The sequence below is a fragment of the Populus alba genome, chromosome 4 (assembly GCF_005239225.2).
Source record: "Populus alba chromosome 4, ASM523922v2, whole genome shotgun sequence".
Taxonomy (NCBI): domain Eukaryota; kingdom Viridiplantae; phylum Streptophyta; class Magnoliopsida; order Malpighiales; family Salicaceae; genus Populus; species Populus alba.
In genome coordinates this window covers 19,569,792-19,596,598 of record NC_133287.1, presented here as the reverse complement: position 1 = coordinate 19,596,598, position 26,807 = coordinate 19,569,792, and the positions used below count along the sequence as shown (strand labels likewise).

The 26,807-nt window shown below is 34.1% G+C and overlaps 4 protein-coding genes and 2 non-coding genes across 7 annotated transcripts; 4 read left to right on the top strand and 2 right to left on the bottom strand.

Annotated features, from left to right (window-relative positions):
- Positions 1-5,749: 5,749 nt before the first annotated feature.
- On the top strand, positions 5,750-10,724 carry LOC118059767 (glucomannan 4-beta-mannosyltransferase 2). Its single transcript, XM_035072745.2, has 9 exons — positions 5,750-6,499; positions 6,644-6,742; positions 7,018-7,270; positions 8,466-8,576; positions 8,913-9,049; positions 9,152-9,265; positions 9,366-9,565; positions 9,643-9,852; positions 10,135-10,724. The coding sequence occupies exons 1-9, from the start codon at positions 6,164-6,166 to the stop codon at positions 10,295-10,297; spliced, it is 1,623 nt and encodes a 540-aa protein (XP_034928636.1). The 5' UTR covers positions 5,750-6,163; the 3' UTR covers positions 10,298-10,724.
- A 5,194-nt stretch (positions 10,725-15,918) lies between these two features.
- On the top strand, positions 15,919-15,990 carry TRNAG-UCC (transfer RNA glycine (anticodon UCC)). Its single transcript has one exon. It is a non-coding gene; the product is annotated as a tRNA-Gly (tRNA).
- A 75-nt stretch (positions 15,991-16,065) lies between these two features.
- On the bottom strand, positions 16,066-16,148 carry TRNAL-UAA (transfer RNA leucine (anticodon UAA)). The gene has a single exon. It is a non-coding gene; the product is annotated as a tRNA-Leu (tRNA).
- Positions 16,149-16,260: 112 nt separating this feature from the next.
- On the top strand, positions 16,261-18,852 carry LOC118060632 (splicing factor U2af small subunit A). 2 transcript variants are annotated; one of them, XM_035073888.2, is made up of 6 exons: positions 16,261-16,619; positions 16,726-16,812; positions 16,893-16,974; positions 17,104-17,230; positions 17,334-17,785; positions 18,541-18,852. In XM_035073888.2, exons 1-5 carry the CDS (start codon positions 16,383-16,385, stop codon positions 17,773-17,775), a joined length of 975 nt encoding a protein of 324 aa, XP_034929779.1. In that variant the 5' UTR covers positions 16,261-16,382; the 3' UTR covers positions 17,776-17,785; positions 18,541-18,852. The 2 variants fall into 2 exon arrangements, with proteins under 2 accessions (XP_034929779.1, XP_073264863.1); XM_073408762.1 differs by having other exon boundaries at positions 17,334-18,852.
- Positions 18,853-19,456: 604 nt separating this feature from the next.
- LOC118060643 (histone deacetylase HDT1) lies at positions 19,457-22,140 on the bottom strand. Its single transcript, XM_035073901.2, has 8 exons — positions 21,962-22,140; positions 21,090-21,160; positions 20,771-20,990; positions 20,501-20,688; positions 20,151-20,216; positions 19,972-20,062; positions 19,771-19,888; positions 19,457-19,688 (listed from the first exon to the last, which is right to left on the bottom strand). Exons 1-8 carry the CDS (start codon positions 21,981-21,983, stop codon positions 19,628-19,630), a joined length of 837 nt encoding a protein of 278 aa, XP_034929792.1. The 5' UTR covers positions 21,984-22,140; the 3' UTR covers positions 19,457-19,627.
- A 259-nt stretch (positions 22,141-22,399) lies between these two features.
- LOC118060650 (cytochrome b-c1 complex subunit 9, mitochondrial) lies at positions 22,400-24,573 on the top strand. The gene is made up of 4 exons (XM_035073913.2): positions 22,400-22,558; positions 22,658-22,804; positions 23,544-23,591; positions 24,317-24,573. Exons 2-4 carry the CDS (start codon positions 22,685-22,687, stop codon positions 24,362-24,364), a joined length of 216 nt encoding a protein of 71 aa, XP_034929804.1. The 5' UTR covers positions 22,400-22,558; positions 22,658-22,684; the 3' UTR covers positions 24,365-24,573.
- The last annotated feature ends 2,234 nt before the right edge of the window (positions 24,574-26,807 follow it).

The following is a 26,807-nucleotide window of genomic DNA, read 5'->3' as shown; positions in this document are numbered from 1 at the left end:
CACCTCGCTAAAAAATATAGCCCTACCACCCCCCTACATTTCTAATTCTTGATTTTTCGGCCCCTTCTCTAGCCAACTCACTTGATAGCTGCTACATGGTAACCATCGCCTGCTCTCATGGTGCCCGAACAACTATAATTTATAAGCGTAAGGGTCGGAGTGCAAAAGTTTTTCATAGAGGAGCTAAATGATCAACATAAGAAATGGAGGGACCATGAGACAAACAAAGCTTACAAATTATAGGTTCTTACTAGCACGTAATTATACATATAAGTAAATGAAATTAGATACAAATAGACCAGCAGGAATTGAGAACCTTTTTTAGACAAATCCATAGTCTTCACCATTCATTACTTGCCAATACGGAAGATGGGATTAGGATTTCGTAAGTAGAGCTGCCAAAAGACAAAATCATTAGGATCTGTCTCGAAACAAGATAAGTTAAAGGACTGGATTGAAAATACAATTTTTTTAGGGGTGCCGGATGCTCCACTATTTTGAAAAAAACTAAGAAAGTGAAGGGTCAATTTAAAAGATTCAGAAACTTTAGGGGTGTCATGCCCCCCAAAAGCTTATTTAAGATAATTGTTGTCCAATTTCCATGCAAAAGAATTGTCTCTCTACTAATTTCATTGCGGGAACTAACCTATCATTACGTAAAAGGGGGGGAAAAGAAAAGAAAAATTCAGAGGGAAGAAGACCCCTCAACAACCAAGCAAGGCAGTTGCCGCCTGTGGTCCAATTTAGACCACGTCGTCTGCCACACTACAAGTCCTGATGTGGTGGCATCATGTGCGGAGTGATTAATGTTAATATCCATCGATTTGGCTTAAAAAAACACAAAAACATGCTAACTGATGTCCCTGTTTCAGCCCAGTTGATTCTGAGAAATTAAGACTTCAACATGACTTGTATTTTCAGTTAAATGGATGTGTTTGATATTATATTTTGGAAGCATTTTTTTTAAAAAATAATAATTTTTTTAATTCAAATTAATTTTTTTTTTATGTTTTTAAATTAGTTTGATGTGTTGATGTCAAAAATAATTTTTAAAAATAAAAAAAATATTATTTTAATATATTTTACAATAAAAAATAACTTCTATTTTACTTTTAAACATACAACCGACTAGTTTGGATTACTGTTGGTGAGATTTTTTTTAAGCTATAAATTATCATTCTAAAAAAATATATATATACATGTATTATTCTTTTATCTCCTTCTGCGTACCTTTCTATGTCATTATAAATGTATAAAAACTAAACTCAGAGGCAGTCTCGACTCTCGAGAATTAAAGAGGTACAACCAATTTTATTTTTAAAAAAAAAATGTTGAGAATAATGCAATGCTAGCAAATAAATCATACAAGATCTTCGTACTATCATCCGACCATTTTGGGCAAGTTTGCATTAATTGTTTCTTAATTTTGTAGTTGAGAGCTTCTGTGATGGCACTTTGCTGTGGGACCGATCAAAAAATAATGTTTAGAGTCCTGAAAATGCTCAAAAGAAGATATTAGTTTACGACAAATAGTAAAAACATTAATTTGAGTTAAACCAGCAAGGCATATTCCGTTGAACTCTACTTGAACAATCTGATTAAAAATAAAAAAATATATTAAATATGTTAATTACTCCTTTCTTTCATGATAACAAGATATGAATACCAAATTGTTCGGAATATTTTAAAATTTGAATCATGAATTTATCACATCAACTAGTATCTATTTAAAATAAATTGAATATATATATGAAGTTGACCAAAACAAGTCAACCTCTAAACTAATTAAAAATAAAATCATTTGAGTCATAATTTTAAAATTTTTAGCATAATTTTTAGTTAACAGAGTGTTTCTTTCATCTTGAGTTATGAGTATTCTTTCATAGATAAAAGATGTTGAAGAATAATTTCAATTTAATATTTTAAATAATCAGGTGAAGTCTCGAAGATATGATTTATATTACTAACAAATCCTTTTAAGTGAAATAAAATCATTTGAGTTATAATATTAAAATTTTTAGTATAATCTTTAGCTCACGGGTGTTTCTTTCATCCTGAGTCGTAAGAGCTTCTCCATAGATGAAAGGTGTTGAAGAAGCATCTTAATTTAATATCTTAAACAATTAGGTAAAAAATCAATATATGATTTATATTACTTTGAAACACACCCTCTCAAATGAAAGCATTTTGAGTTTGAAACTTGCATAAATTTACATTATTTTATGCTTAATTTTCATTAAATAAATAAAAATGATGAGATTCAAACTCATTATCATTTGATTATTAAGACTTTAATATCATATTAAAGAATTATTTTAATAAAATAATTTAAATTATTAAGTGAGATATTAAAATATAATTTATATTATTTTTTAATAAAAATATCTAATTTGAGAATTGATCCCATTATTAAGTTTTTTATTGCTGGATTGATGCATCATTGGCTCGAGTTTTTGAGTTTTGACCCTTACATAACCATGACGCGGAACCTGCAAAGGTGAAAGTTCCTGAACCCTTACTTTTTGGTTCTTACCTCTATGTTTAAAATTATTTTAATACGTCACTAGTCAAGTCAACCATTACATTTTATTTTTATTTTTATCCTTTTATTAATTTATGTACCCATATTAGAAATTTCCACCACTTTTATCACAGTACACCAAACTTAAAATACTTTTGCAATGTCTCTAGATTCATATATATGACTCTTTGACAGAAAAATGATATAAAAAATTATCAGAGTATAGTTCAAATATATATTTCATAAATATATAAATACTCTTATTTTCTATCTTTTGGAGCCACGGTAGGATTCTTGAGTTTTGTTTCAGTAAGCAATCATCAAAAGCTGATTATATATTTATTTATGATTTATGTGATTTTAACAAAAAGAAAAGTCTAGATTTTAGCTTAACACTCGTCTAAATCATAGGATTAGACAAAAACACATTCAAAATTATTAAAAGTTGTAGTTTTTTCACCAAAAATCTCTTGAAATTTGAAAAAAAAAAAAAAGGTTTAGATATCCTAAATATATGTAAATAATTAGAAAACAACTGATAAGGAAAAAATAATAAAGCTAAAATCTAAAATTAACAAGAAAAAAAAAAACTAAAATTACAATATGAAACTTTAAAAGTAATTTTGAGTCATTTTTTAGTGAAATATAATGAAAATGAGCCATAACAAAATTTGAAGTACAATTCAATCGAATAAAATAATATAATTGTTTTATTTTAAATTGTCTATTTGGATAATTTCTAGAACTATTTTTATCTGTTAATTTCATCCATAAAATTCTATGCTAATTATTTTGCATCAAATTTGTTCCTTAATTTTGGTGATTATTGGTTTGTAAAAATAAAAAAGAAAAATCCTCCCCTGAAGCATTTCATTTCATCTCCTGAGCATAGTAAATTTTGATTAGGCTATTTCAATAATCCAAACAATCCTATATCCTGAAATGAAAAAAAAAATAAAAAAAAAAAATCATGCATGGCAAGGGTGATGTAACGAAGACTCCACTCACACTTAATTTAAGAACTTTATATATATTCCTTACAATTTCTACAACATTTCATTTCTCATATTTTATTAACTCAAGTGAAAAAGAGAGAGGAAAGTTATAACCTTGATTTAAAATTATAATTAATAATAGCTTTTTTTAGTAATTAATTTATTATATTAATTATTTTAGATATTTTTGGTAATTGATACCTTTATCAAGCAATTAATATTTTTTTTGATTTGGCCATTGTGATTATTAGTTGTATTTAATTGTTTTAAATATATTTGATAACCATACCTTATGGAATATATGTGCATGCTCACCCTCACACGCATGTACATGCATACATATATGTGCGTGTTTATTATGAAAAGTACATGATATTTCCATCACTAAAAATTCTTAAAAATACCTTTTCATGTAATTTAAGATATTTCTTTATTATGTATTCCTCTCAAGTTTTACCACACTTCATATACTTTATTAATTAAATCAAGGAAAAAAAAGGTGATTAAAAGATTTTGAGAATTTTTGTTGCATCCAAAAACTTTAAGGTATTGTTGTATCTCAAAAGAGAAGCATGTTAGATGTAAATTTTAAATGAAAAAAAAGAAACCACTAGACATAAATATAATCTGATGAGTTATTCAATCATCAAGGGAATTAGTGGAATTTCTATGAATGAAATTCGACATGTAAAAGCAAAAAAAAAAAAATATATATATATATATATATATATATATATATATATATGCCCAAGAGGTTTCAGGTCCCAATAAAACAATTGGAGGATTCACTTAATTGGGTGGAGTAGTGGGGTCTCTACTATAAGAGCTTGGGCTGATGAAACAAAATATATGTACATGAAAAAAAAAAAAAAACAAATTGATAGAATTTTAAAATTATCTATATATTATTTGTGTAATAAGTTTAAATTTTATCTAAAGAACCTAATTCACGATATCATAATTACTATGATTTCTTAAATTGAGACTAATTAACAATAAAGATAGATTCAAACCCTAAACTCACTTATCACATATTACATAATATTAATTGCTCACTTTTATTTTATTCATTATAAGAATATTTTTAAATCATGCAAGGATGTTAGAATCTTGATTCAAAATTATAATTAATGATATTTGTTTTTAGTTATTAATTATTTTAGATATTTATGGTAATTTATATCCACTAATGAAATAAGATACATGAATATGACCAAAAAAGAAACAACATTGATAAAACCTTAAAATTTTCTATATATTGTTTTTGCGTAATAAATTTAAACTTGGTCCAAGAAACCTAATTAACAGCATTCTAATTACAATGATTCTTGAAGTTGAGACTAATTAACAGCAATGGTAAATTCAAACCCTAGAGGTACATAGCACACACTACACAATATTAATTGCTCACTTTTATTTTATTCATTATAAAAATATTTTTAAATCATGCAAGATGTTATAATTAATGATATTTGTTTTTAGTTATTGATTTATTATATTTAATTAGTTTAGATCTATATGGTAATTTATATCTTTACTAAGCAATTAATAAATTTTATTTACTTAGCTATTATGATTAAATTAATTAAATTATTTATTTTAAGTATATTTGATAACTGATATCTTATTAAGTGCGTGTTATATATAGAGTTTGTTTAAGATGGGAAGTACATAAATGTTCACCATTAAAAATTTTTAAAAATACTTTTCCATTTTACTTAATCTTTTATATATATCTTCATGTAATTTAAGAGCTTTTTTATATATATTTTCTCTCAAGTTTTACTGTACTTAATTTTTTATATTTTATTAATTCAAAGTGAGAAAAAAAATGATTAAAAAGATTTGGAGAATTCTTGTTGCATCCAAAAATTTAAATGAATTACTATTTCTCGAGAGAGAAATATATTATATATAAAATTATTCTTGTGCACATGAACGTTTTATCTCTGAGAATAATGTTATTGAGTGCTACAAGCTAGGTTTCTTGCAGAACTTTACTCTTTTTCTAGATTTACTTTTACTTTTAATTAATTTCTTGATTGTCTTTAATTGTTAATTTAATATTAAAAAAGAAAAGAAAAATCCTAGTTGCGTTTTTTTGCTAATTCTTTTTATTTTTATTTTTTCCCTAACAGATAACTACTTGCCAAAGAGAGATGTAAATTTATTTCCAAATAGAGCCAAATTTGACTATAAAATGACCATCTCTCTCTCTATATGAGTTGCTCTCTCTCATAAAAACACAAAACCCTCTCTCTCTCTCTCTCTGCCTTTGCTCTGTTCTGTCCCTGCTTCATTTTGATCAAAAGAAACAGAAGCATTGGCTGGCACAGGTTTACAAGAGAGGAGAAGCACTGATAGGGTGGAAAGTGAAGATTTGTTGTTCATTCCTCTTAAACAGAAGCAGATAGTTGAACTTTGCTTTTGTAGCGTTCAACTTAGTTTCCATGCAATCAAAGCTTTGTTCCAATTATATACACCCCTCATTTCAACCACATTGCTAACAATTCCAAAAACCCATACAAGATAAAGATTTAGTGTTTCTTTTTTGTTCTCATCTTGATTGTTCTTTCTGCCAAATTAACCTATCCTCTGTTTTTCCTCTGTTTTTCTCTGCTCTTCTGGGATAGAGAGAGACAGTGAGATGGGTGAAGTTTCACAAAAAATCATGATACCTGAATCATTTCAGTTTCAGGTCTCAAGCTATGACATTTCAGATCAGCTTAAACTCATTTGGGAGCTAATCAAAGCACCATTGATAGTTCCTTTGTTGACACTTGGAGTTTACATTTCCTTAGCCATGTCACTCATGCTCTTCATGGAAAGGGTTTACATGGGTATTGTCATCATCCTCGTTAAGCTCTTTTGGAAGAAACCAGAGAAGCGATACAAATGGGAGCCCATGCAAGATGATATAGAATCTGGCAATCTTAACTTCCCTGTTGTTCTTGTTCAAATCCCAATGTTCAACGAAAAAGAGGTCCCTAGCTCCTTCTCCGTTTTCTTTATTTTCAGCCAGTTTGTTTTGTTCCTATACTTTATTCCTGGGATTTGGAGCAAAGTCCTCAAAAGTTCAATGCTTTTTCTTGCTTTTGGTCATATAATTATTGTGTGTTTTGGACAGGTTTACAAGCTATCCATCGGTGCAGCCTCTAATCTTTCCTGGCCAGCAGATCGTCTTGTGATCCAAGTCCTAGATGATTCAACCGACCCTGCCATCAAGGTTCTCAAAAACAACAAAAGCAATCACTCTGCTTCTTGATTAGTTTTAGTCGCACGCGTGCCATTCTTGCAACTGATTACTTTTTAGTGATATCCGTGTCTGTTCGATCACATTTCTGTCAAGCTTAGCAAATTGGTGACTCCAAAACGGTTAATTTTAGTCCAAATTTATCAAACCTGCAAAGAAAACTAAGATTTCTGATCTGGGTTTTGCCCATTTACCCAAATGATGCCCACCTTTTTTGTCCATTGATCCATGTCTTGTTATGAATGCAGCAAATGGTAGAGCTAGAGTGCCAAAGATGGGCAAGCAAGGGCATAGACATAAGGTACCAAATCAGGGAGAACAGAACAGGCTACAAGGCTGGTGCTTTAAAGGAAGGTCTAAAGAGAAGCTATGTTAAACACTGTGAGTATGTGTGCATCTTCGACGCAGATTTCCAGCCTGAGCCTGATTTCCTCCGGCGTGCCATTCCATTCTTGGTCCACAATCCCGACGTTGCCCTTGTTCAGGCTCGTTGGAGATTTGGTAAGCCCTCTAAAAAAAACCCACTAGAACCCTAACTAAGTCAACTGATTACAGTCATTAAATTGTGCTGGATTGCTTGTTTTCTAAAATCTCTAGCATTGTTTTTCCGAGTGTCGGTGGTCTTTATGTGTTGATTTCTAACATTCTTAGATTGTTTAGTAGTTTGGTCTTTGTCAATTCTTTTATTGATAGAGGCCGCTTTTTCCATCCTTGCATGAGGGTGTCAGTGGTGATGTGTTAACCGCTTTTTTAGTAATTGTTTTTTTTTTAAATAATTTATTATTGTTTTTTTTTATTTTTTTAATGTATTTATATACAAAAATAATAAAAAATATTATTTTAATATATTTTTAAATAAAAAATATTTTAAAAATAAATATTTACTACACTTTCTTCAATTAGGTAAGATCCTTGGTCAGTTGATCCCTTTGATATACACCTGGTGATCTGTTGGCCTCCATGACGCGGCTGTGGAACTCATATGCACAAAAAATGAAAAATCCTGATTACTGAAATTTATTATATAATTATGTATTTCCATGTTATTTTCTTCCTTGATTTTTCCAATTTAATGTTATTAATTATTAGTTTACTAGAAAACAAGTCCTTCATCCCATAAATGTCCCCAATTTAAATTAAAAAACCCTGGCCTTCTTTTTCAAATTGAAGTTGCTCAAATTAAGAAAAAATCAATAAAATTTTCCCGTGGCATTTTAGTCACAAGAAAACAAGGACAGTCTTTTTTTCGTGTTTTTATATGAACAACCCGCGATGTACGGATCACATGGACATCCTTCGCTGTGGGGGCAAATCTGTCACATGGATTTCTCTCTCAACTTCTGTTCTTCTAGGCTCTAGGAGCAGCCAGTCCATCCTCCTGTCACGTGCGTATTGCCATTCTTGCAGTGAGTTCATAGTTGTGTGGGGCCCTTCTTAAATTGCCGACACTTCTAATTTTTGTATTTTTATGGTAAGAGAATAATAAAAAAAGAATTTGTCACAGTATCAGTTAAAAAAATAAGGTCCGTTACACTGTATAATGAATGACACTTGTTCATGTGAAGACAGAGAAGTAAACGGGTAGCCTTAATCATAAACTATAGATTAATGATAAATTTACAAAAAACTATTTTAATTACATGTTTAATGATGATATTAATGATTTTTAATTTTGTGGGTGGTGAAATCTTTGCAGTGAATGCAGATGAGTGCTTGCTGACAAGAATGCAAGAAATGTCTTTGGATTACCATTTCACCGTGGAGCAAGAAGTTGGGTCAGCTACTCATGCGTTCTTCGGCTTCAATGGTAAATAAATAAATAATTAATTAATAATAATCTGCCCCATTTCCATTTTGATGACAGGGGACAGGAAGTAGTTGGACAGCTACCTTAGATGTTATACGATAGTGAGGGTAACTGGTAATGATTGAAAATGTTTCCTGAATCTAGAAATTTGACTGAGACTTGTTGGCATTTCTGTCATAAGTCATTATTAATTACCATAATTTCTTCGAAATTAAACTTGAGCTGAAAATGTTGCGAGAAATTTATGAGATTTAATGTGTGTTATTGAATAACGTGTTCATATGTAATAATGATGGAAACCAAAAGATTTGAATGTGAAAATGAATGGCAATACAGGGACTGCCGGAGTATGGAGAATTGCGGCCATTAATGATGCTGGCGGGTGGAAGGACAGAACTACAGTGGAGGACATGGATCTTGCTGTCCGAGCAAGTCTTAGGGGCTGGAAATTTGTGTACCTGGGTGACCTCCATGTAGGTTATTTACTCTTCATAAGCACACACACTGTGTTGTTTTCAGAACAATTCATCTTGGTTTATGATCTTATTTTTATTAATGACTAATTTTATCTGTAGGTGAAAAGTGAGCTTCCCAGTACTTTCCAAGCTTTCCGGTTCCAGCAGCACAGGTGGTCCTGCGGCCCTGCTAATCTGTTCAGGAAAATGGTGATGGAGATTGTTAGAAACAAGGTTTGGATCTTTTTCATCTTTTGTGACTGATCGCCATGGCCGGTTTCGAATTACTATGCAGGGTGACAATTCTAATTCAAGTCCATTTTGCATATTTCAGAGAGTGAAGTTCTGGAAAAAAGTCTATGTGATCTATAGCTTTTTCTTCGTTAGAAAGATCATAGCTCACATGGTGACCTTCTGCTTCTACTGTGTTGTTCTCCCGCTAACCATTTTGGTTCCTGAAGTGAAAGTTCCCATCTGGGGAGCTGTTTACATCCCTTCTGTCATCACCATTCTAAATTCAGTAGGAACTCCAAGGTATGGCCATTTTTAGAGCTTGCTCGTCTACCTGCAAGAATCAGGACAGAACTAACAACACATCCTTGAATGTGCAGGTCAATTCACTTACTGTTTTACTGGATCCTTTTCGAGAACGTTATGTCTTTGCACCGGACCAAGGCAACTCTCATCGGTCTGCTTGAAGCTGGAAGAGTCAATGAGTGGGTTGTCACAGAAAAACTAGGAAACACACTTCAGAAAGCAGCAGATGCAAGGAAAGCAAACACCAAAGCACCCAGAAAATTCCGATTCAAATTCACCGAAAGGTAATAGTTCCTTGCATCGCTTTCAATCCTGGTGGCAAAAACATTTTACCTGTCACGCACTATAACAGCGTACGTACATAAATTGCATGTTTGTCCTGGTTCTGATGGATTCAGGGGGCCTACATTATCTACTCCGTATTATTCAACAATTTTGCAGCAGACCAAAAAGAAAAAAAAATATTAGTCTTCACTATCTTCATCGAAACTGTCCTGGTTTGGTATATGTAGCAGATGTTTTTATTCTTTTAACAGGAATTTTGTTTTCTTTTGACTTTTTAACAGACTCAACACATTGGAGCTGGGATTTGCAGCGTTTCTTTTCTTGTGTGGATGCTATGACTTTGTTAATGGAAAGAACAACTATTTCATATACCTTTGGCTCCAAACAGTCACCTTCTTCATCACTGGAATTGGATATGTTGGCACTATTATTCCCAGCTCTTAGTTGCAGCCGCAGCAGCAGCCCTAGAGGACATACAAAGGCAACAAAACCCTCTTCGTGTATGTCAAGCTGCCATTTGTGTTTTATTTTTTTCTCCTCTGCAACTCAATGTATAATTACGTGGGGGGTCTGTGAGCATCCTTTGATTTCAATTCCTACCATTTCATTCCATTGAAGAAAAAAAAGGGTCATTCAACATGATCGACACAAAGGTTATAGCTAATGCCTTCAGAAGATTTAGTGTGAATCACATCATATAGGATCAAGGACAGAGAAGAAGCAGAGACAGCATTAGGGCAACAGGATTGTTATTTCAATTACATAGATTGCTTGTAATTGTGAGATTTTGTTCTTTTTGTTTCTCCTTTGTTAGTTTTCCTTAGTTTAAGAGAATAAGTTGGTGAAATGAAATGGTGTCTTTGTAGTCAAAGTTGATTTTTTTATAGCTTTCACATGCTTCCTGTCTTAAATTTTTACATGATACTTTGTTAAAAAGACATCAGTCCAGTGGTTAAGGCCAGAAGGTTGACAGTTGGAGTGGTCTTGATATTAAAACATTAAAATGATTCAAAAAAAAAAAAAAAAATTATCCAACCCTGCTCAAATCGCAATACCAAATCTAATGAACACCACAGGGCACTTCATTAGTCAATGAGTTCCAGAGAGGCCTCTGTGCTGAAACCAGCATTTAGTACTCTGTATTTTTGTCATTGAGTTCCAGACTCCAAGTATTGTTAAGTTTTTGCTTGATTTTAATCCTAAAAAGAGGAAGTAAATTCTTTGATTCTTCATTGAGGGTCTGTTTGGCACCTGTTCTGGCGATACACTTTGCTGCTTTATGTCATAATTGAAACAGGGACCAAAAAAGAAAAGAAAAGAAAAGAAAACTCATGAGAATTGGCAGAGCATTTGTGCGCATGCCTAACGGGCCAGTTAAATTGTTGCGCGAGGTAAAGAAATCTAATTAGTTATAGTGCTGGCGTGCATTACAAGCTATTCTTGCAATAATAGTCTTGATATAAACATCCTTGCCTAGGGTTACGTTTATTTTTGTGAAGCGGCGGGGGTGTATTTTACGATTTTTCATTTGTTTCGTAATTTGGCATTGCATTTTTAGGAGTTTTTTTAAAAAATATTAAAAATATTTTATTTTTTTAATTTTAAATTAATATATTTTTTATGTTTTAGATGATTTTGATGTTCTAATATTAAAAATTAATTTTTAAAAAATAAAAAAATATTAATTTAATAAATTTTTAAAATAAAAAATAATTTAAAAAGTAACTGTAGTACATTTTTAGACATGCTTTAGTAAATTAATTTATATTATAGTTTTACATCAAATTCTTTATTAAAAACTTGGCTAAAAGAAATTATAATTTGAAATTTATTTTACTACTCGAAAGTTAAACAATACACTAAGCTCATTTCCAGGTGTCCTCTCGCGTCTGGAAAATGTTGATTAATTTACAATCATCTTCCTTAATCATTCTTAATTCTTTCTTTTTCGTCAGGAGGTAGACATGGCATATGGATGCTTTCCATGCCTGGTGCCAATCATTTGTTGCTTGTGACAAGAATTATTTCTCACAATCCATCCAATCTAGAGTCATGTTCCTTACTACTTGCTTTATTAATTTGAAATTGTTCTTTCATTTGCAAGGTTAATTTTGCTTCAAGGAACCACCTTCCAAATGATCAGACCTGAAAGATGCTTCATGTTGGTCTCTTTCTTCTGCTACAAGTGTCGATATTATGCGTGTTAAATCCTTCGGCACTTGAACCAATGAAAGCATAGGGAGGGAGCACAATAATTGTCTGCAATGGAGAAAACACTTATAATACTTAATATTTAACTGCTTTCTGATCATAAACCAGAGGTTTACTGTAATTTATATCCAAACCACAAACAATATAAAAATGAGATTTGAGAGCAATAATGGAAACTTCGATAGCAAGTTGTTCTGAGAGCTTTCTCGTGAGAAAACAATGTGCTCGGATCATTACTCCCTTTGCCCATCACCGCCCTTTTTCTTTATGCTCTTTTATGATTTCAGGGTGAAACTGTTGGTGTAGTTTGTAAATAAATAAAGAAAAGATATTTATTTTTACACTGGAAAGAAACACTCCCTCCTAATATTTCTAAGTGTAGGTTTTACCGTGTAGTAAATTAAGTTATGATGGACAAATTATCTTTATTTGGCTTTCTAATGTTATTATATGATTATTTATAATATCAAAAGATAACATTTGAAACTTGAAAACTTGAAATTTAATATAAATAGTTATATTGTTTCATGAATAGTAATATTGTTTGATGAAACAATCATATTGGTTCATAAATAATTATACTGTTTTATTATTATGTTTCAAATCTATAAAAGCATATTACTATAAAGAAAAGAAACATAACATATATATATATATATATATATATATATATATATATATATATATATATATATATTTGGTCTTATCTTCTTATTTTTTTAGAGGTTTAGAAGGGCTTAGTTGTATTCTGCAGGTTATTGTCTCTGTATGGGATAAATAAATACCTTAAAGATAATGTTTTCACCCATCTACGCCAACTTCATATCTGTTCCATCCTAAAGTTTACTAACAGAAACTACTTGAATATATAGGAGAAATCATATAAAAAAACCCCTCAATTCTAAGCTCTTTTCAACTAGATGAATGCCTCATCACTGGCCATTTTCTGCCCCATTTATTTGGCCATGTATGGAATGGAGTATACCCAATCTTGTTCGTCGAGGAAGGGTCATGGCGTGTTAAGATTGATGCCTCATCTGTTACATTTTCACAATTATTTGACATACAGATATTCATTTTCGTTCAAAAAAACAATCATTTGACAGTTGACACTGCGTGGAAATATTACCAGATCTTGTATATTAGTAGATGAACTGAGTTGAAACTGCTAATATCCTAACAGTGCAGAACTTGTCCCTACCAAAATCAAAGGGATAAAAATGCCCACACACAGAAACACAACACACGTTGGATTGGCAGTATAAATGTGCAACCAGCCTCCTTTTTTTTGCTGATAACTAGCAGCCAATCGTATTGGGCCATCTTCCTTTCCAATTATTGTGTGAAAGAATCATGTATTTGATTGAGACAAGTTGGGGCTACCCTCCTGTTGCCACTCTCTTCAAACATCAACTCCCAAAGCATGCAAGGCCCCCTAGTTGGCTAAAGAATTAGTGCCCTTTTCAATTGGTATAATAACAACCAAAAGTTTAGAAAGCAATAGTATAAAACCATAATTCTTTGCATGATAGTTGTCTCCCCAAGAAAAAAGCAAGCCTTGAAGACTAGGGATTGAATGATTGCCCAAGAGGGTAGCCAGGAATATAGCCAGTTCTCTCGTAAATGACAAGAAAATTACATAAACAAAGTGATCCTCCTAGGATCGTTTGTTTATTTGGTGTGATTTGCTTTTAACTATAATTTATGATGTTTTTTTTTTTCAAAAACTACCACAGTAGAACCACACACCAAGTAATTTCCCGACAACCATTTCAATTGTCGAGTTCCATATCTTAATTTGAACTTCACCTCTGCCATGCTGCATCATATTCTACTTGGCCCTCTGTAATACTGATTGTAAAATTGAGCTCTGTTCTTCATAGCGTTTTAAATTCCCACCTGCTGTTTATTTATGGGGTCTTGAGTCTAAATCCCATCTCACTTGAGTCTCTTTTCTCCTGCAACGGAATTAAAAATTAGCCACTGAAAAAAAAAAAACAATAAAGAAAGGGGCAATCCTTCTCTCTCAAAGACATTATAGCACATGGCAGAGCCAAAAAGATTACTCGAAGTAACATGGTTCCTTAAAGACAGAACTACTGTGTGTTTTAATATCAACCTCAAACTACGATACTCTAATGTCTGGCTGCTAAATCAATGCCGAATCAGCGAAATTTCCTCCATATGTCACGTGCACTCTGCCTCTCTTCTTAATATATCTCACCACTGTAACAAGTCAATATAAATTGTTAATCTTTTTATCTGTCTAAATTCTTTGATTGTTCTTCAATCATGGTGCACTAAAGTTGGTAAGGATCTAGAAGCAACTTTCACATGTCCTGCTATTGTCAGTCACACGAACAGCCATGAGATTCAAGAGATTATAAATCAGTTAGTTGAAATGTCATCTCACTTGGTTGTCTCTTTGTGCCATGGCCATTGGAAGCTAGCGCTGGATAGAGGGTGTTTGAAAATATAATTATTTTTTTAAAATTGTTTTTAAAATGCAAAAATAAACGAAATCAAAATGAGAGACTAGGCCCCATTTTTCTGCTACATGGGGTCAGTTCTTTTTAGGCCAAAATATTCTCATGCATCTTGTTCATGTTCTATACTCCCTGTATACGTGAGCAATCAATTTCTTGTTCACCCACCAGTGTCTCAGTTTAAAATATAATAATGATTTTTTTTTAAGTATTTTTTATTTAGAAATATATTAAAATAATTTTTTTTATTTTTTTAAATTTATTTTTAACATGAGTGTTTCAAAATAATTTAAAAATACTAAAAAATTAATTTAAAATAAAAAAAATAAAAAATTATTTTTTAAAAAATACACACTTAAAACATAAAAAAGAAAGAAACAGAGCTTCCTCATTCCCATTTGCGTCAACATTACTGGCGGTTGCAGTAAACGGTCGGAGGCACTGAGAGTTTTCAGACGACAGAAGAGGCTCCCCCCCATAATGTAACCCCACAAAGGCCATGAACTACAGTCAAGCACCGCAATCTCTGCAGGTCCATATCTAATACGTACTGTATAGAAGGCCCATTTTTTATATGAATGTGATGAATAAAAATAAAATTTTTAATTGGAATATCCATGTTTAATATGCAGTACGATTGCGATAAAGTCCGTCATGGACTCGAGTCCAGAACATAACATGGGAATTATGATACAGAAAAAAAAAAAAAAAAAACCCGTGAAAATAAAGACAATAGTGACAAAACAGCCCACAGACCCAATTACATATATGCTTTTTTTTTTTTTTTTTAATCTCTCCACGATGAAATCTTCGGACTGGTTTTCTATTTTTTATCCGATTGGGTAAAACATAGCCTGAATTAATAGGGCTTGGATGATTTTTGTAATGGGCTAACCCATGCTTCATGTTTATCTGTTTACTTAATGGCTTCACCACTTAACTATAGTTGGATCTCCTGAGCTTTAGAGACCGGGTTAGGTTATTAAGCCCATGCTTGGAGAGCTTATATTAAAAATAATATTTAAAAAAACAGTATCATATTTCTAAATACCCCTAAAAAATAATAAATTTCAAGAAAAGTAAGAAAATTAACCTGCATGATATAATTTAAAATGTAAGATGACCTGATATTCTTTTTTTTTTTGTCAGATCAATCGTTTATGTTGAAGAAAATAACCTAAAAAATTGAAGGAAGGCCTCCAACGAGTGAATGAATTAATAGTTTTTTTGGTCTGATCACTGCTCTACACCAGATTTAGTGAAAAATGGTCATTAAATTTACAAGTTGTACGTTCTTTAATGGAATTAATCACATTGGACCATTACAAAAATAGATCATATATAAAACGATCCATTTCAACTCAACGAGCGTTTGTAGTCCAACGGTTAGGATAATTGCCTTCCAAGCAATAGACCCGGGTTCGACTCCCGGCAGACGCAGTCTTTTTAAGCATGCGTTTTACTCATTTTGCTTTAATTAAAATCCCGGCAAAAAGGAAAAGAAAACCACCAAATTGCTGGCTGTGGGGTTCGAACCCACGCGTGCTTATGCACAGAAGATCTTAAGTCTTCCCCCTTAACCTCTCGGGCAAACCAGCCACATTTAGCTTTAGTACCAAGTAACATATTCTTTAATTAAGCTTACATTGTGATATTTCCTCCGAAACATCTAGAATATTGAAGATAAACGCTAAGGTCAAAAACTCAAAATCCCAAACGCCACGCAGCAGCATTTCTCCTCTGACAGATAAATAAGAAAACGCAAACAAAACAACCAGAACTGAATTCATTAAGAAAGAAGCACACACGGAGAGAGAATTTCCGGCGCATCAATGGCGGAGCACTTGGCGTCGATATTTGGAACAGAGAAAGACAGAGTGAACTGTCCGTTTTACTTCAAGATCGGAGCTTGTAGACACGGTGATCGATGCTCTCGTCTCCACACCAAACCAAGCGTCAGCCCTACGCTTCTTTTATCAAACATGTACCAGCGCCCTGATATGATTACTCCTGGTGTTGACGCCCAGGGTAACCCTATCGATCCTCGCAGGATCCAGCAACACTTCGAGGTAATTACGACTCCTTTAATTTATTTATTTTGTACTTGAGTTTCGAGGAATTAAGTGTTTGAAATAAAATCAAGAATTTGAAAGTTCCAATCTTAATCAATTACAGGAATTTTATGAGGATTTATTTGAGGAGCTAAGAAAATACGGGGAAATTGAGAGCCTGAATGTCTGTGACAATCTTGCTGACCACATGGTATGTTTTCTTGAACTGGAAATTACAATTTCGTATTTCTGCTTGGATGTTTCAGGAATCATTTTTATGTGTTTCCATAGGTGGGTAATGTTTATGTTCAGTTTAGAGAGGAAGAGCACGCTTCGAATGCGCTTAAGAATTTGACTGGGAGGTTTTATGCTGGTCAGATTCTGCTTCTCTTTTCTGTTATTTTTATGCTCATTTTTCACTTTTACATATGATTTTTTTTTTGTATTCCCAATTTAATTGCGTGTAATTACATTTTGTTGATGTGATTGTCAATGGGTGCAGGTCGTCCTATTATTGTGGATTTCTCTCCTGTGACTGATTTCCGAGAAGCCACGTGTAGGCAATATGAGGAGAACGCATGTAACCGTGGCGGGTACTGCAATTTTATGCACCTTAAAAGAATCGGCAGGTAATGATTGATTTTTATTTTTTTGTTTTGTTTGAGGTGTCTGAAGGTATGGAATTGTTTTGGGTTTTTATTTATTTTACTGTCTTATTTTGTTTGATGTTAGGGAGTTGAGGTGTCAGTTATTTGGGAGTTACCGACGAAGGCATAGCCACAGCCGAAGCAGGAGCAGGAGCAGGAGCCCCTATAGACATCGGAGCCATGAAGAGCATTCTCATAGTGGGCGTGGTTCTGGTCGAAGATATGATGATCGGGAGCACTATTATGAAAGTCATAGCAGGAGGCATAGGAGTACAAGCCCTGGACATCGGAAGGGACGAAGTAGAAGCCCTGGGGGGAGGCGTAAACGAAGCCTGGTTAGGGAAGGCAGTGAGGAGAGGCGTGCTAAAATTGCACAATGGAATAGGGAAAGGGAGCAGCAGGAAGAAACAGCCAATAATGATGTCAATGCTGACAGCAGCAACAATGACAACGGGCAAATGCAAAATGGCAGCGGTCAAGAATATCAGCAGCACATACCACCGCAGCAAGGAGAATATGCATACTGATATACTTTAGGTGCCTGGCATGTTTTCTCTCTACTCTAATCATTTTCATATTCCACCTGCTCAATTAGGATGTTCCTTTCCAGCAAAGGACCGAACATTGAATAAATATAGCTTACAGACCATTTTCCACTGTGCAGGGGTGTGCAGGTTCACAATTGTCATATGGATTTTTTTTTTCTTTATCTATTAGCTGCATCCACTCTGCTTGACTGTGCACTTAATTGCATGACGGGCTTGAATGTTTTTGACTCTCAATTCCATCTGGATTCTTAAAATCAACATTGAAAAGATTTCAAAATAACAGAATTATTCATTCCAACTTTCCCTTTGTGCCAAGTGTCTATAGTGATGAAATGTTTTGCAAGTTTTGTTGTCCACTGTGAATTCTTGGGTAATCCACCAGATCTCTTGTTAACAAGTAACTAGTAAAGGTCTGTACTATAGGCTAATGCCATGGCTGGTATGTTTTTCTTATCAAAACTAGAATTTTAAACTTAGAACTGTTTTGCTGCATTTGAAGTTTGTGTTCTCAGTGTGTGTATGCAACACAGTCCAGGATTCTGACTACAGCACATTCAGGCTAGAGCACCATCAAATTTCACGGTTCTGTGTTGGGTTTTGCTTCTCGAACTCTCCTTTCCCATTTTTATTTTAGCAAAATAAAGTGATCTCAACATCTTTATGAGTTTTGCAGGTTCAGGTATCCCTGCTTCTTCGAGACAAGCCACTATTTTAACTGCAGCTTACCATGAAATTTCTGTACAGGTTGTTGGGTGCAATATCAGAGGATTGGTTTTACAGGGTTTATCAGGCTGCTGTTCAAAAGCATCCAGGAGCAGATTGATTGTATAACGGCTCATTAATTCATTTAGCATTATTAGTGATACGACTGCCATGTTGTGACAGCCCCTGCATCTTTCCTTGCTCTTTACCATGTTGTTAAACAATTTGATATTTTGACATTAATGGCTGGTGCAATATGTGGACAAGGTAATCTCCCTCATTTCCAGGGAGTTTTAATTTGATGTGAACGGAGCTGGTTAGTTATTACTATGTGAAATGCTGTCGATTACCCCATATTGCTACTTTCTTCATCTCTTTGCCTTGTAATTTTAGGTCCTTTTGGATACCAGAAAAAACCGCAAAGTGTGTTGTAAAGTAAAAATCTAATTTCCGGTTCATTCTTTTGTTTGAACTGCGAAATGCGGAAGGGCCAAGATGATTTATATAAGTGAGTTTTTCCTTCAACTTTCCCCTTCATTTTAGCATACCTTAAGGTAAGCTAGGGGAGATGGCGTAAACGGATGGAACTCGAGCCCTGTGACGCTTTGACAAGGAGGACATTTAAACTTTAAAGCCCTCGGGGCCAGTCTAGTTCCCGCAGCGACAAAAATACGGTTTTTGTCTGATGACCAAGGATGATATTACAAAACCTTTTATTTTTTCACGAAACAAGTCACCCTTGCGTGGACAAAACACAGATTTAAAAGATCAGTTATCAAAATTGTGGACGCTTGCACGCTTGTTGAGGAACTTTATCAAGTTTCAACTCCGTGCCTACCGGAATAGTGCTCCCTCATGAGCGCCTCAACAACAAGATGTTTGCAGCTTGCTTAAATTTGTAAAATGATTTTTCGAGCAAACAAAACAACATAGGAATAGTAATCTGAACAGAACCATGTAGTGGTCAAACATCGCAACGGTTCCCATAAACTCAAAATGGAATGCATCCGACATATTTCTTCAAATGTAGATCTCTAACAAAATTACAGACGAGTTGCTATCATAAACCTCTCATTTACTCCAGAGATGAATACCAAAACCCTATGACATAGTTCTTTCAAATGGTAATTCACTGGGCCCCATGCTTGGCTTGTGAGTGCGACTTCAGAGCACCATCAGAGCCAAATGACCTGAGGAAGAAATATAAGTAGTCAGTCGTTCTAGAAGTCGCCAGTGGGACTTCTTTATCTAGAATGTTGCAGAAGCACCTACCTTTCACAGGATTTGCAGGAGAAATTGCCACCGGATTTTGGGGTCTTGGGGTTTTTGCCATTTGACGCAGCTTTTCCCTTTGCAGGGTGGGGAGTTACTTGCCCAGCCTTCCCACCATCTTTGATCAATACACAATGAAGAAAATCAGTCACATCGCCCATGCTTCAGAAGAGTTGATAGAACAAGAAAACTAAAAAATACCTGTCTTCTGAGGGGTAGCAGTTTTAGCCTTCTTTGAGGACACTGGTGTCTTTATTGCAGAGTCATTGGTCCTCTTCTTGCTTTGCTCAGCCTTCACAACATAAAGTAAATTAAAAACATAGTAAGAAAACTGGGTATCACATTTCATCTAAATTGCAAATCAACCGAGAAACTGATACCTTCTTAGGAGTCTCTTCATCTTCACTATCGGATTCATCATCCAAATCTTCGTCAAGCGACATACCCTGCAACACAAAAACTTGATCAATGATTCAGAAACCAGAAGATAGGGGAATAAAGAAGAAAAGACAGAAGATGCCATATTATATCATTCTATTGGAGGATAATTAGGTTACTTGAACAAAAATTAATCTGCAGAAACAACCAAAGAATTCCTTCCAGAAATGACCACATGCATACATGCAATCAACCTGGGAAAAAGCTTCATCTATGCTAGTTTCCTGTTTTATGGGAACAAGATATATAATAAGATTCATGCCATTTTGTTACAAGAAGGAGATGTCTCAACCTCGGATCCGTCTGAATCATCCTCATCAGAATCGTCATCAGAATCATCCTCGTCAGATTCATCATCTTTGCTCAGCACTACAGGATTAGCCTTTGGTTTTTCAGGCTTGGCAGCTTTATCTGTACCAGTAGCAAACTTCACATTCTCCACTTTCTCAAATGGGATTTCATCTCCATCATCAGAAAAATCTGTATGCATCAATAAGCTCAGCAAATTTCACAAAATAAAGTTAGAAATGGCATATTGCAACTAGCATATATCAGGACTCACCAGAATCATTTTCAGGAATTGCAGCTTGGTAGCCACAGAAGAAAACACTCCCATTTTTCCAGTTGTGAGAGAGCTCGAACTCTCTCTCAAAAACTAAATCAAAGGACAATTGAGGGATCTTATCAGGAGATAGGGTTCCCAACACAAGCTTCTTTTCATCGAACTTTAGGAAAAGGGGAACTGATTCGTTTCCCTTCTTTGAAGACTCACCAAGGGCTGCCTGAGGAACAAAAGGCCATATAAACATTTAGTCAGACAAAAAACCTAACATCAGAAAAGTACAGCACCAGTTTAATACTTCAATTAAGATAAATCTAACCTGAGAAAGATGTATCATGTAGAAATCTTTAGGTTCCACTTTAAGAGGCTCACCAGCCTTGACTTCAACACCTAATAAAATAATCAAAATTATGGAGAATCAGTAAGACAGAAATAACACCAATGATAACCACCAATTACATAACAACTAACACTTAAATAGAAACATGAATTCCTATTGGATGTCCGAGCATGCACTCAACACGCCACACAACACATTTAAAAAATAAAACCCACTTGCATAATATGTTATTACTTAGCTAGTAATTATCGTGGTTCAACAAAGCACACAGTTAAAGCAATTAAAGAAAATCCAACAAAAAGTGGAATAATCTGACAAGCAATCTAACTCCGACCCATTCTGGAACTCACAAAGCACAAAACCTAGTACGAAAATAATGAAAAAAGTAAGCTAAACCATAGTTATTAGCTACACAAAATCTAATAGCATTATTCTTGACTTTCCTCTTCCTTAGTTTCCTTCTATTACCATACCGCACACACAAACACATTCAGAAATGTATCTGTTTACAAAAACAAAATCACACCACTTCAAGCTACAAAACAGAAAGTAAAACAAACCAAACAGAAAATACACGTCCAAGATAACCTAACTCCATACAGGACAGTCCACAAAAAACATTGAAAAAAAAAGCTCTAAACAACGACATAAAGGAACACGGAAGGAAAAGGAATAAACAATCGCTGACATACTACATAAGAAGGGGATGTAAATATTTAGAATAAATCAGGAAAAAGAACATAAAAAACACTTAAACGTTAAACTAGTCAGTAAAGAATTAAAGAGAGTGAAAGCTGAAAAAAAACAAACTATCTTAATTCTAATAACAAGAAGAGCAAGGAGCTGCTTACCCCAGAACTCCATGGACGACATGTTTAATGAGAGGAGAGGGTTTAAAGGGTTTTGGGCTTTGAAAATGAGAGAGGCTCTGGGCGGGAGCTATGAGAATGAAAGAGGCGGAGACGAGGAAGGGTTTAAAGGGTTTTTATATGCAGCTTGCCGCAAGGAAGGAGTTAGGGTTTTTCAAGAGAAAAGTGGGGGAAAAAAAAGTGCGTTTCAGCTGCCTCTGTTAGGTTTGTCGGTTGAAGGCCAAGTTAATAGGCTTTATTCCGGCCCATTGTTTACTTTCTAATCTACAGTCGGTCCATATAAATCTTGGTGGAAAACACGACGTCGTAGACAGTATAGTAGCACAACTAGGCCAATTTCATAGGCTTTGTTCAGGCCCATGATTTAAATGATTAATTTCTAATCTACTTTCGGCCCATATAAATCTCGATAGCCAGAACGACTTCGCAGACTGTATAATAGCACCACCAGGCCCATCTTTGATTAATTAATCTCGTTTCCTCCTCCTACACCTCGTCCTCATTTCTCCGACTCAGCTGTCAAAAACCCGAACGTGGATTGCTGCTGTCTCTCCGTTTCGCGATTTAGTTTTTTCTGAGGTATTAATAATATTTTTTTTTTCATATATCCGAACATTTGTTTAATTTTATTTATTTGCGGAGTAAATTGGAATTTTGTGATTTGGAAACCCTAAAAAGGGAGTAGATCTTGAAAGAGGAAAAGAGATGGATTACACAGCACGGAGAAATGGAGGAGGCGTGTTCGAAGGTCTCTACAAGTTGATTATGCGCCGTAACTCCATCTACGTTACCTTCGTCATCGCCGGCGCTTTTGCCGGTGAGCGGGTAAGCTTTTTCATTTTAGGTTTTTTTTTATGTTTGATTGCTTATAAATTATTTGAAGAATTTATTATAATTATCCTTAGACTTAATAAACAGACAGATGCCTTGGCTTATCCGAGCATTTCGATTCAAATAAATTCTTTCTAATTGCTGGGGGAATTCGGGAAATAGAAATCGATGAGTAATGTTATTAGAATTCTGTTTCTCAGGATTATACGAAGCAATGACTCAAAAACTGAATATTTGTCGAAGTTGGAAACTTATTTTTTTTTTTTATAAAAGGATTCGCATGCTGCATCTTTTAAATCTTTCGGGGTAGCCAGCCAATCTATAGAGAATACAAACGAGTTTCTATTTGCTGTATAGCTTATTGACGGTTTGATCTGGGAAATTGAAATGAAGGAAAGAAGAGTGGTGATGGGTGACTCCCTCTCACTGAGATATCAAGTTTTATTTAACAAACTTATAATCTAATGAGGTGGGAAATTTTGTTTTCATCTTTTGAATACGGAAGGGGCTCGTCTACTTGAGTTGCACTTATTGATGCTTTCAAAAAATTTCTTTGTTGATTATCAGGCTAAAGCAACAAAAAAGAATTTCCAACATAATCAATTTAAGCGTTGCTTACCTGTAAAGTGAATACATATGCTTAATCAATTTCTTCAAATGGCTGACTTATATTTTGTGATTGTTTTAGTTGAATGTGTTTTTTTATCCTGGTTAATCTTGTGGATACATGCAGGCTGTGGATTATGGAGTTCGTAAACTATGGGAGCACAACAATGTTGGGGTATTATATCTGCTATGATGTGCTTGTATATTTGTTTAGTTTGCGCACATACACAAATGCAGTTATTACTTTTACCATTCTAGTGAACAGCATAAACTGCTCCTATCTATGCTTTTATATAATAATATCAAATGCAAAGTCAATCAATAGATATCTACATATATATAGAATTTTGTGTTTCTTTCTTTTCTAGCCAAGGTAGTGTCTCTTGCAGTCAATAGTTAAGATGGGGTGTTTGTGATCTTAGTCTGATCAATCTAACTGTTATAACTGTGCACATTCATTTCCTTGTGGAACAATGAAACGTTTTGGAACAATGCCTCTGATAAGTCTTGATGCAAGATATTTTTGGAGGGATGACAAGAGCCAGCTTTTAAGGCAATCATGGTTGATTTTTTCCTTTGAAATCTATGATTATGTGGTTATAATATTGACCCTTTGTTTCATCCAAAAGAATTCTCCTCGTTATACTAATAAGATTTTTGGCTGTACTTCTACGCCGTCTTAAGTTAAGTAGTATCAGTTGTTGCTTCTGCTTCAGTCTCAGAATCTCAGAGTACATTCTGTAAATGCTCTGAGTTAATGAATTGGTTTCTCTCCATTTGAACCCCTTGAAGAGCCAAACTCAAATGTTACTGCTCAATTTAAGTTTGTCGTAAACGTTATATTCATTATCTGCTGGGTTTGTTCCTTGAACCCCATTGACATGTTTCATTTTACTGCAGAAACGTTACGAGGATATTCCAGTTTTGGGGCAAAGGCCATCAGAATGAGTTTCTTAGTTCTTCTAGCCATTTTGAAGTTCCATATTGAGGATTCAGAGCAAGCATTTACGCTGCAGTAAGCGATTTTAATTGTTCCAATAAATCTATTTTTTTCAGATGCACCATTATTGTATTCAACAATGGTTTCCTTTGATTCACTCTGGGATTTGTTGACTGGGTACAAATTGTGGATGACTACAATGATTTGACTGTGAACATGTGTTTTTGAGTCTGCTTGAATTTCTAGTCAAGTCATGTTCTGCTTTTTGCTATATACAACTCCACTTCGCCAGGGTCGATATTAACTGGCCTGTTGAATTGCATTGGTCTAAAAGAAAATACTGGATCATTTTGCAAGCCTAGAAACTGAAAAAACTTGAGGATAGGCAACTGATGCTAAGAAAAAGATAGAAAATGACAGAACTGTCATTAAGTAATGAGAGGATGCTCACTAATTGTTTAACAAAGTGCCCAGGAAAGAGTAATCACAGGTATAAATCAATAACAACTTGAGTTGGCAGCAGTAATGTAATAAACAGCAAATGTAGTCAAAGAGGCAAAGGCACAAACCATCTTGTTGGTATAAAGGATCAAGAGAAATATTGACGGCATTGCTTAGAAAAGTGGAAGGGAAGGTTTTTAGAACAGGATTTATTGAATTTTGTTAATTTTAACGTTGAAAGATAGGCCACAAGGTGGGTTTTGCCTTTGATCATGAACCGGAGTCCAACACGTTTCCTCAGATTTCCAGTTTTGCATTATGTCAGTGCAGACAGAGTGGTGCCTCTCCAGATTTCCAGTCTTTATGAACTCTGGGATTTGTTCTTATGCGTTGAAGACCCTACACGATCCTTTTGTTGATCCAGAGATCCTGCACACCCGGTTAGTTCATTAGAAAGCAGCACAAGGCAAGTTTTTTTAACATCGAAAATATGTTCCCTGTAGAAGGGATTAACTGTCTCAGACTTCCCAAAAAGAGAGTGATTTTAGCCCCCAACCCAGTCCTAATATTTCAATCTAACCTCTGCGAACAAAACAACACTGATGCATCCTCAACACAAACAAATTAAAGCAGTTTATTAGAGTTTTGTTTTGTTTAATTTTATTGCATGAGGTGGTCGAGTTTCCAATCAAGAATTACTTTCAGTTTTACGAGAGAAACAAGCTAATAACCTTTCACAACCATTCAAAATTAAAGCTACACTAAAATAGCCAAATATAATATTTAAAAAATAATAATAATAACGGTTGAAATATCCTCAAATCCCCGCACACAACAATGAGTAGGCAATAGGCGATGTCCGAACGGCATTTTTATGGAAAACCCTTAAGAAATTATTCAACGAACCTTTATTACGCCTCCTTAATCATCAAGCAACATCAGCTATCCCTTTAGGCTCCACTCAATCAGATATTTTCTTTTGCTATGTTTCAAGTTTCAACAACAATGATGACTTCTAAATTAAATTTTATATTGTAATTTTTAAATCGATTATTAGCACACTAAAATATAAAATATTAATCATTTTTATATTGTTATATCGATGGCTTAACTGTAGTTATCATGCTTAATCGATCATTGTTGCCATGGAATATTCTAAATTCACATGCTTGCTGCTGCTTGGTTACAGAAACATTACTCTAGAGTTGCCGACTGGGAAACACGACCCCCATGAAAGCAGGTGTGTTGTTTTTCCTCTGAACGCAAGAGCATGGTTAAAGGACCTAATTGCTAGGTATTTTTGGTGTGTTCCCCGTGTAAAAATATTAATTCGATAAAATCCCAATATTAATCCTAACGTAGTTAAGTTAACTTCATAAGAATTTAAAAAATAAACAATTTTATTTTAATAAAAATAATTGATTCAAGTTCATTATATTATTTGTGGATTGACTGGAGATACTTTTTTTTTTCTTTCTTTTTCATTCTATTTCCTCCATACACAAGCTAACAGCACATACAGACACGCCCACATAATTTTATTTTTTTTTCTTATCTTCTGCTGTACAACAGCTTCACGCCGAATTAAATAAAGAAATTAAAGAAGATTGATTATATTGTACTCTATAAAGAACAATAATAAAAGAGAGAGAGAGAGAGAGAGAGAGAGAGAGAGAGAGATTGCAGCATTATCTCAATCTGTAAGGATAACCGACCATTTCGGCATTGACCACACGTAAAATATTTTTTTCCGGGTAGATATTTCAACACATTAATTAATTTCATGACTTTGATCTGCTCGATTGGGCTGAAAAGGTGAAAACTTGATATTTATCTGATATTACAGCAAAAGGTGAAAACTTGATATTGATCTGATATTACAGCAAAAAGTACAAGATTCCATTGATTTACTTGATGAAGAAAGCCATTTACAAGGTCCTGTTAGCCCCGAGCTAATGCCAGTCCATGTCCAGGCAGCTTCCCTTGTCAATTTGTGGGACAGTCCTGTTG